Genomic DNA, 10926 nt, shown 5'->3' with positions numbered 1-10926 from the left:
GTGGGGGGGAGGGGAGCTGAACCGAGTCCAAAATGGCTCCGGAGCGGCGGCCGCGGAGCCGAGCCAGCGGGGAAACCCGGATGTTGGATACAAAGAGGCGGGCGAGCGGGGCGGGGAGGGGAGGGGGCGGGGCGGGCCCGCCGGCCGCGTGGTCCGCGCCCCCCGGAGGGGCGGGGCCCCGGGAACAACAACACGGAGGCCCCGCCCCCGGGGGGGTGGGCACGCGCGGGGCTGCGGGAGGGTAGCCCCGGCTCCTGGGCAGAGGCGCGGCGATCGGACCCCCAGGAACCCCCCGCGGCGGTCACCACACCCCGGGCTCTTGCTCTCGCGCGCAGGAACCCGCCGCACGCGAGTGACTGCTGTCCTGCGCCCCTGGACAGCGGCGTGCTCCGGCCAGAAGTTCCCTCGTCGCGCACCCTCCTGTGAAGGGAGTGTCCCGTGCCACAGGCGTGTCTGTTGGGAGGCGGAAAAAAAAAAAATCTGTAACGAAGCACTTATTTCTCTGAAATGATAAGCGTTGAGGATCTTAGCGTTGAGCCCTCCTGGACAGGGGAAGAGCGGGAACCCCGCCCCGCGCCCCTTCAAGCGCAGGAGCAGGTGGAAAAGAGCTTCAAGCTGTCTGCTTCCCGCCCTTAGCCCAAATGGTCCTCAGCATCCCCAGCACCACACTCCTTCCTCCTTCTGCACCCTGGAAACGATTCTTAGCTGCCCCCAGTTCTTGCAGGATCCTCCTTAGGACCCCATTGTGCCTCATCTTAGACACCTCTCTTCCCATGGCACTACCAGAGCAGGTGCATGCTGGGACCCCACTCATAAGACAAAGCCTATCACAACCCAGGGGTAAGAGCAGGACCACTTATCCTTGCCTTGCGTGTGGTCTACCCGATTTGAACCTTGGCACCACAGATGATTCCCTGGACACCATCAAGAGTGATCCCTGAGCATAGAGCCAAGAGTGAGCCCTGAGCACAGCCAGGTATAGCCCCAAGTAACCCCCACCCCCCAAAAAATGAAACTCAAAATATTACTCCCTTGCTTAAAATCCTCCCCCACCCCCATGGTTTCCTGGTAAGATGGTTAACTTAGCTTGACTTAGTGAGTGCCTCTTCATTTCCTGCCTCACCATCATCAGCCAGGTACACTTGATTTGTGTTCTGCGGGTACATTAACATTGCTTCTGCCTTCTCTTCCCAGCACTGCTCTAATTTGTACTTCTGGAATACCGCTCCCCTGATCCTCATACATGTCTTTAAGCTCATGGGATTAGCGTCTGCCTCTGCCATAATTTTGTTCATGACTCCACTGAGCAAATAACATGTTGGTTAGGAAAGGTAATGAAATCTGAGAAGTAAATTTGGTTTGGCTTTTCAGTTCTTTTGAACTACAAGAGTATTAAATACCACACTTGCTATCAAACAGAGCTGAAAGGGTAAAACAACAGAGTCCACTACTGAACATACGTAAGGGTGCTCTGCCGTTTAGGTCTTGTGTGGGTTAGGTCCCGTGTTCCCCAGGGGTCTGCCTTCCATGAGCCAGAGCCCGGAACAAGGAATTGGGAAGTAACAGTGACAGCCTCCAGTATCAAGCTAGCGGAAATAGACAGAAAACTATACAATACTATTTGATAACTACAGTTTTTGTTTGGAGGTCATACTCCCAGTGCTCAAGGCTTGCTCTTGGGACAGTGCTCAGAGGACTATGTGGGGATCGACCCTGAGACTCCTGCTTGCCTTTATACGATGCAATCATCACTCCAGTACCACATTTTGTCTTCCAAGTTGCCACAGATAACTCCACCTCCTCCAACAGTTCCTTCGCATTCTTTCCAGCCTCTTATCATTTACTCACTACTTTTTCTGATTTACACAGCTCTTAGTTCCTTTGTCAAAAATTTTGTTGATTTGAGCACAGATTTCTGTATCAGTTATTTATTACCCGTGAGATCAGTTATTTTAAATATTTTATGTTGGGGGGGATGGGACACACCCAGCAGGGGCTATTCTTGGCTCTATGCTGGAGAGTGACCCCCTGGTACTGTTCAGGGGATCATATGGGGTGCCAGGGATTCAAACTGGGGTCAACAGGATACAAGGCAAATGCCTTGACCTTTGTGCTACCTCCCTATTTTAAAGCTCAGTGCCTTAAAATAAGATACTTCTGGGATCTGAGAGATAGCGCAGGAGTCACAGCACTTGCGTTATATACAGTGATGCCAGCTCAAATCTTAGTTTGATCCCCAGCATGGCACATGGTCCCCCAAGCACTGCCAGGAGTGTGTCTTAAGCACAGAGCCAAAAGTAACTCCTGAGCATTCCCAGGTGTGACCCCACTCCCCCATAAAAACAAGCAAAAAAAAATAGGTGTTTATTTAAGCTCACGAGTCTGCAGATATTTCTCTCTCTCCCTCTCTCTCTCTCTCTCTCTCTCTCTCTCTCTGTGTGTGTGTGTGTGTGTGTGTGTGTGTGTGTGTGAGTGAGTGAGTGAGTGAGTGAGTGAGGTGGGGAAACAGTTTGGGCCATACCCCATGCGTTCAGAGGACCATATATGGTGCTGGGGATCAAACCAGGGTTGTAGTTGAAGCAGTGGCATGCAACGCAAGTGCCTGACCTCTTGTACTATCTCCCTGGCCCCTGCAGGCTGGTATTTCAGGCTGGGGTTGGCTGGACACTTCTAGTCCCTTTGGATTGTTGCTGTGAGGGACCCTGTGGTTGATTCAGGATGGTTGTGTCAGGCTTGGTTAGCCACAACATTCTCATGATGGAGGCAGGGAGCCAAGCTAGAGCAGTCCCAATTATAGGCAAACTTTTCTAGCTCCCACTGGCCTATATTTCATAACGATCTGATTGGCCAAACTCCCGGGACTGAGCCCAGTCAGAGAGGGAGGGCCCAGCCTGTCCCCATGGCAAAGCTTGTGGGCATAGCTTGTGAGGGGCTGCTTTTGCAATCTGGCATAGGGGTCAATGCTATATTTGCTTCTGGAAAATATTCTGCAAGTATTTTGTCTTTCACAGTGTTCTAGAATGCCGCTCCAGCACTGGGATTGGCTGATCTCTGAAAGAGACTCTCTTGGGAAGCCATATGACCCTCTTTTCTAGGGCAGTTCTCTGTCATCTTCACTACTTTATGAAAGGTCATATGTTTAAAGTTCCTACTTTCGGGGACCTGAGTGATAGTACAGCAGGTAGAGTGCAGGCCTTGCACTCAACTGACCCGGGTTTGATCCGAAGCATCCCATATGGTCCCCTGAGCGCTGCCAAGATTCCTGCATGCAGAGCCAGAATAACCCCTGAGCATCACAGGGTGTGGCCCTAAAACTAAATAAAGTTTCTACTTCCCCTGGAGAAAATTGTCTGAGTGTGTGTGTGTATGTGTGTGTGGGGGGGGGGGGGTCGGGGAGGAGGGGAAGGCACCCTACAGTGCACTCCAGGCTCACTCCTATAGGGTTCAGCAGACCATATGGGGTGCCAGGGATCAAACCTGGATCAGCCACACGTAAGGTAAGCACTCTACCTGCTGTGCTCTGGCTTTCAGCGAAATTTTAACATTTTCCCAAGGTCATTACCAATTTCAGTTAGATTTTCAAATTTAGGTGTAGAGTCTTACAAAATAGTCCTTAACTTTAAAGGTTATTTTTGTCTATTTTTGCTTTCTCCCTTTCACTTGATTAACTACTGGATTTTGACTTTTTCAAACAACTAACTTACTTTCTCTATTGTTTTTGTTTTCCTGACTAAATGTGTAATGTCATCCTCATTACTTCCCCTAGCTTTGGCAATTATTTGCCTTGGCTTTTTTAGTTGTGCATTTAATCCATTTAACTTTCATCCCTTTAGCTTTAATCAATGCTAAATGTTCTATTTTTCTTTTGCAACATGGAGGACCCAACCCAGGGCCCCACACATGCAAGGCAAATGCTCTACCACTGAGCTATATCCCCAGACTTATACAACAATATTTTTAAAGCTGTACTTCACATGTCAGTGCTTTATTTCCCAGAGTCCACTATCAATTGTTTTTTCTTTCCTTTAACTTCTGATATCACTGTATCATTGTCACTGTATCACTGTCATCCCATTGCTCATTGATTTGCTCAAGCGGGCACCAGTAATGTCTCCATTGTGAGACTTGTTACTGTTTTTGGCATATCAAATACACCACAGATAGCTTGCCAGTCTCTGCCATGTGGATGGGATACTCTCGACAGCTTGCTGGGCTCTCCGAGAGGAATGGAGGAATCAAACCCGGGTCGGCTGTGTGCAAGGCAAAAACCCTACCTGCTGTGCTATTGCTCCAGCCCAACTTCTGATATACTGCTTTATATTTCTCCTTGACCCCAAGATAGTTTCACATAAAGTCTTTCTCCAAGACATTCAATGGATAGTGTTGTGCTGCTAGGATGACAAAGCAGCAGTGGATCAAAGCCTCACTGGAAGCAGCCTCTGAGCACTGCTTGGGAGCTCCCCACTCCCCAGCAAGTGCTGCTAAATCCTGAGGGCCAGAGATGTGCTCAGTGGCAAAGTGACTGTCTTGCACGTATAAGACCTAGGGCCAATCCCTGGCATGTGTGTGTGCGCGCACACGCACACACAAACACACACACACAGGCTTTAGGTCTCCTTTTTTTAAATTTTATTGTGATTTTCTTGTTTAATATGATTAGAAACTATTTCAATTTTGTGAAAAGTATTGGGGCTTTCTTTGTGACATAATAAGAAGTCAAATTTGGTGAGTGAGTATAACAGGCGCAATAGGCATATTTCTGTTAAGGGACAAAGTTCAATACAGATTTAGAAGACTGCATAGATCCTGCTGCAACGGTCAGAGTGAAAGAGCAACATTTCCAAGGGGCAGCTTTAGGAGTTTGCCACACCAGAACACGCTCCTGACACTCCATTGGGGCAGGGGTCACGATGGGGACTGGTTTGCATGGCTTAGTCTATTTCTTGGTTCTGGGAAGCCCATGGCTTGGGGTGGGCTAGGGAGAGGGGCAATGATGTAACATCTCCTTGGGAAGAAAAGCCCGAGTCCTGTCCATTTTCTTCTGCACCGTGGACTGCAGGATGGTTGGGAGGAGCTATGGCCTCCAGCGCCTGGCTTCTCACCCCACCCCTCCGCCAGTCTTGCCTTTCAAAGGGACGACTCGGGCTCACTGAGATGAACCAGCTCTTCCCACTCATTCCCCAAGCCCCTTCCCTTTCACTTCCGGCTGCCTGGACGCAGCCGGCCTCACACCCATTGGCAGCTTTAGCCAAGATGGCTGAGGCCGGAGGACTTTAGTTTTACTGGAGTCCCAGGTAACGGAGAATTCGGTGGCAGAAGAAAACTTTGGAGGACTTTGCAGGAGCAGGTCACAAATGACTTTCCCTGGAGCATTTTCACAGTGACTTGGGTCAAGAGTGTAGCTGGTGGGGTGAAGAGAAAGTAATGGCTGGAAGGGAAATTTTGAAGGAAGAACCAGTATCGTCTGGTGACTGGTCAGGGTCGAGGTAGGGTTCCTGAATGAATGGCTATGAGTTTCCTAATAAACGAACCTGAGGACGGGGAGGCTGGCAAGGAGAGGTGAGGTTAGCGGGGAGCGAGGTGCCCCTGGGAGAATACAGGAAGGTTTCAACACAAGCTTGGGCAGGAGACAAAGGTCTGGCGAGGCTGGCACTGAAGGAGGAGTTAAGGCCCAGGAATAGATAAACTCATTCAACACCAAAGCATAGGATGGAGAGGCAGATGAGGACAGAGACTTGGCAGCCAGCAACAGTTAAGGAGTAGAGACAGATGGAGCAAAAGAAAAAATCGATGTGGAGAAAGAATGAAAGATTGGGACAGCGAGACGGGTGGAAAAACACAGAATGTGGCTATTAAAAAAAGGAAAGAGGAGGAGGCTGGGGTACAGTGGGTAGGGCTCTTGTCTTGCATGCAGTCAACCTGGGTTGGATCCCCGGCATCCCATTATGGTCCCCCGAACCCACCAGGAGTGATTCCTGAGTGCAGAGCCAGGAGTAACCCCTGAGCACTGCCAGGTGTGGTCCAAAAACAAAACCAAATTATAGAAGGGAGAGAAGGGATCAGAGAGAGATAGTACAGCGGGTAGGGTGATTGCCTTGCACACAGGTGACTGGGGTTCGATCCCCAGCACCACATATGGTCCCCAATGCGTTGACAGGAGTGATTCCTGAGTGCAGAGCCAGGAGAAACTCCTGAGCATGTCTGGCTGTGAACTCCCCACTACCACCACTGCACGCACACACACATACACACACACACTCACTCACACACACGAGAGGATTGGGCTGGGCCATGGATACGACTGAACCATGGGGCACATGTCTTACATCCGAGGTCCTGGGTTCAATTTCTGCCACTAAGGTGAAAAAAAAAGAGCAAAAACAATACCAGGAGCTGGGGAGAGAGCATAGGAGTTGGGGCATAGGAGTTGGGGTAAAAGCCTGGCATGATCCCAATCCCTGTTCAATCCCTGGTACCACATGACCCCCTCCCCACCCACTGCCCAGCCTTGCCAGGTGTGACCCTGGTGGTCCCTGACACTGCAGGGCTAGGGCAGCACCACATCCTCAGGTCCTAGCACTGAGCCTCAGCCGTGTTGGCTGAGTATGTCAGGAGTAGCCCCCCTGCCCCCATAAGCACCATTTGGGAGGCAGCAGGTAAAGTGGGGAAACAGATGATTCTGTGGGTGGGCATGTACCTAGCATGCAGGAGGCCTGGATTTAATCTCTGACACCAACATGGTCCCCAGAATCTATACTGGCATTTTAGGATTAGGAAAAGGGTTATGGCACTTCTAAACATTTTTCAATGGCTGGATAGTTGTCTAGAACAAAGATTCATCCTGGCTAAAATATCAAGAGTGTGGAAACTGAAAACCTCATATTTGCTTGCTTTGCATGTGCAAGGCTCTGGGTTTGATCCCTGACTCCCTCTTCCCTCCTTACCCCCCTCCCAACACACACACACACACACACACACACACACACACACACACACACACACACACACACTGGAAAGAGAACTAAATGAGCTTAGCACATGCTTTGTAAGTGTTGAAATCTGGGTTTGGTCTCTGGCACTGCAAGGTCCCCTGAACAACCACCAGGAGTGACCTGAGCACAGACCCAGGAGTATACCAGCATTGCTGGGTGTGGGTCCCCGAAACAGGGTGTGGGCCCCCCCAAACAAACAGGAAAAACAACAGTACAACAGAGCAACAGTACAGCAGGGAAGGCATTGGCCTTGCATGTGGCTGGTCTGGGTTCAATCCCCAGCATCCCATATGGTCCCCTAAGCATTGCCAGGAGTAATTCCTGAGTGCAGAGCCAGTAGTAACCCCTGAGCATCATTAGGTGTGACAAAAACTAAAACTAAAATACCTGTGTTTGGTCCAACCACCAATCAAAAGGACAAAAGAGACAGACAAGTAAAAAAGTTAAGGGCATCACCAGGATAGGTGTGAGCTGCATGGCAAGTGGCATGGTGCGATTGTTAGAGGGCTGAAGGGTCTTCCAATGGCCCAGTTCACCCAGGAATAAGACGGCCTGTGTGTGGCACTACAGCGAAGAAGCAGGAAGCATAGCCCAAGGGGTGAGAAGGGTGAGTTACACCAGGTAGGCGCGGGGAGGAGAGAACCAAGTGGAGAGACAGATACCCAAAAGAAGCGTGAAAGCTGGGATGAGCATGGGGCTGGAGTGAAGATGGGAGGGGACAAGAGGAAAAACAGGGAGTAGGCGGGGAAGGGCTGGAGTGCAGAACAGCACATGGGGGGCCTGAGTTTGAGCCCCAAGTGGGGAGTAGCCCCTTAGCACAACTGGTACAGTCCAAAAAAATCAGAATGGGATGAAAAGAAATGGGGGCAGGGAGCACTTGAGAGCTGGCAGGAGGGAGGAGAGAGTTATGGAGGAGGATGGGGTGGGAGGGAGCACGGAGAGGATGGAAGGGCCGCGTCTGGGGAAGGCGTCTCTTCCGCCCTGCTGGCCGAGGTCCTGAGTTAAAATTTCCCGTGTTCCTTTGAAAGGGAAAAAGTCGCCAGTGTGATTGGACAGATCCAGGCTCAGTGACACCCCACCTCCAGGGGTCAGGGTCGGCAAAGGAGAGCGGCCTCCCTTCTGGGGACCCAGGAGCATCCGCTGTGCATCAGGCTCAGGAAGCCGAGGGAAGGCAGTGTCCTGGGCCCCGAGCAGGAGACAGAGAGGGCTGCCCAGGGACAGAGAGAGGATCTCTGCGGTCTGCAGGCGTCACTTGGGAGGCCGTTCTGTCTGCGGCAGGATGGTCCGCTCCAGCTTGGCGTAGCGCGGGAGAAGGGCTTCGTACACCTGGAGGGACCGAGAGGGCAGTTCAGATGCGGGGGAGAAGGTGACTCTCGGGTCTCTTTGCAGCTTGCAGTGGTAAAACTCTGCCTCCCAGAATTCCAGGGCCACTTGGAGAAGCTGTATATTATCTCCCAAAAGACACTCTCTGCTTTCTCCACTCTGGAGAGAAGCCCATGTTCTTCTGATCTCTCTCTCTCTCTGACTTTCTCTCTCTCCACCCCCCTCCCATACACACATTTCTCTAAGTAAATTTCTTTCAATAAAACGATTTTTGCTTCAAAAAACAAATTCTGGGGCTGGAGCGATAGCACAACGGGTAGGGTGTTTGCCTTGCACACGGCCGACCCAGGTTCAATTCCCAGCATCCCATATGGTCCCCTGAGCACCACCAGGAGATAATTTCTGGGTGCATGAGCCAGGAGTAACCACTGTGCATTGCCAGGTGTGGCCAAAAAAAGCCAAATAAAATAAAATAGAATAGAATAAAATAAAATAAACAAAAACAAATTATGTCTTCCATTTACTTGCAATTTTTTTATTTTCCAGGGCAAACGGAAGCATTAATTCTTGAAAGGGGAAATGCTAACAGTTCTCAAGTCTATAGTTTAATGTTTTGGACTTGTTATTGTTTTGGGGAGTTTTGTTTGTTTTAGGTTTGGGGATGTTTTGTTTGTTTTCTTTTTGTTTGTTTTAGACCTACACCGGGTGGTGCTCAGGACTTACTCCTGTGCTCAGGAATCACTCCTGGCAGTGCTTGAGGGACCTTACAAGGTGCCCAGAATCGAACGATTGCCAAGTGTAAGGCAAGTGCCCTACCCGCTAAAGTATCTCTCCTAGTTAAATGATTTTTTTCCCTTTAAACTCCAAATTTAAGAAAAAGGTGTGTGTGTGTGTGTGTGTGTGTGTGTGTGTGTGTGTGTGTGCATGTGTGGAGGGGGGACACTGAGATAATATAATGAGTAAGGCAGGAAGGCATTTGCCTTGCATGTGACTGACCCCCTTTCTTATTCTATTTCCTTGACAGTAACAAACAGACCAACGAAAAGCAGGATTTTCCTTGGACTTAGTTGGGAACACCACATCTAAAGTGTCACAGAAAACTCAGCTTTTAGTAAAACCAACAGAACCTAGTTGGCTTTCGTAGCACAAATACTAGACCCAGAGGCTGGAGGGTCCTCTCACCTGAGCGGCCCCTGGGGCTGGGGTGGCGGCTAATTTGGGACTCGGGGCTGACTTCACCACCTCCGAGAAGGGCACGTGGGTTCCCGCTGCGAGGCCTAGAAAGGATGGGAAAATGCTCATTTCGTTAGATCGGTGCTGGGGCAAATAAGGGCTTAGCTGGAAATAGCATTTCTCTCTGGGGTGATAAAATGCTCTAAAAGTGGACTATGGGGATAGTTATACAACACAGTAAAACCAGACATTTGGAATGGGCGATTTTTCCATCGTCACCATGGCGCCTCGACAGAGAGAAAGAAGGACGCTCGGTCCGCCTCCCTCCAGCAGGTCCAGGGGGGCCTATTCTATCAGGGAACGCCGCACCCCAATACCCACAGAGGCAGGCCGCCTGCCCCGCTTCCCTCACCAGGCCCCACCCTCCCCACAGCTCCCACCTCCCAGACTGACCCCGCCAAGCGTGATCTGTCCCCACGCACAGGCGAGGAGAAGGGAGTCTAAACAAGGTGGTGGTGTCCCCCTCCGTTTGGAAAGGGATGTGTAAGGTCTCGGTTCAGGCTCTGGTTGGGTGGGGGCAAAACAGAGAGCCGCCCAGGAACCCTTGACAAGTAAAAGGCACCAGAGGGGAAAATTTTAAAAAGACACATACACAGCCCAGTGGTTGGGTCCTACTGCAGCCCTTGGTGCTCCATCCCCCCCACCCCCGCCCACCTGGAAAAGTAAGGGCGCTTTCCCCCACCCCCACCCCTTCTTGTTTAGCTAGTAAGCCGGGATCCCAGACAAGCAGAGCTGCCAGGATCAGATACCAAGGATTTGGTCTCATGGCCACAGGCTTGCAAGGCAAGCACTGTTAATCCCTGGGCTACTTCCTCCAGGACAGAAAAGGACTCTGAAATGAGACCTTCCCCCAAGGGAACAATCTTTTTCTTTATTTTTTTTTTCTTTGAGGGGAGGAGAGGGGTTTAGGTCACATCTGGCGATGCTCTGGAGTATTCCTGTCTCTGCACCCTGGAATTTCTCCTGGTGGTGTTCAAGGGGACCACAGGGGATGCCGGGGATCAGAACCCGGTTGGCCTCGAGCAAGGCAACAGCTCTACTCTCTGTACTTTTGCTCCACCGCCCCCCCCGCCCCTCCCCCCCACAAGGGAATGTTCTTCCTCAGAGCAAAATAAAGACTTGGGTGGACACGGGAGGCTTCAGGAAATGAAGCCAAATCCCTCAGAAAGACTTGCGTCTTCACAAACTCCAAACAACGCTCTTCCAAACTTTCAATGGTGAACATAGAAACAGAGGCTAGCGGTGGGGAGTTTTCAGAGCAGAAAGTAAAAAGAATAAACTCAAAAGAAAGAGCAAACCAAAACCAATGCAAAGTTTCCTCAAAAACAAAACGACTGGGGGCCGGAAAGATAGTACAGCGGGTAGAGCCCTTGCTTGC

At 50.6% G+C, this 10926-nt stretch overlaps 1 protein-coding gene across 1 annotated transcript in view; it reads right to left on the bottom strand.

Annotated features, from left to right (window-relative positions):
- Window positions 1-4651: 4651 nt before the first annotated feature.
- XYLB (xylulokinase) overlaps window positions 4652-10926 on the bottom strand; it is a 36547-nt gene continuing 30272 nt past the window's right edge. The window contains exons 18-19 of the mRNA XM_055135655.1: window positions 9498-9592; window positions 4652-8318 (exon numbers count right to left, since the gene is read on the bottom strand). Of these exons, the coding sequence (XP_054991630.1) occupies window positions 8241-8318; window positions 9498-9592 (173 nt within the window). The 3' untranslated portion in view covers window positions 4652-8240. The remainder of the gene's footprint in view (window positions 8319-9497; window positions 9593-10926) is intronic.

This window comes from Sorex araneus, chromosome 4, assembly GCF_027595985.1.
Source record: "Sorex araneus isolate mSorAra2 chromosome 4, mSorAra2.pri, whole genome shotgun sequence".
NCBI lineage: Eukaryota > Metazoa > Chordata > Mammalia > Eulipotyphla > Soricidae > Sorex > Sorex araneus.
Note: the sequence above shows the minus strand (reverse complement) of the source record. Positions and strands in the feature narration are given on the sequence as shown.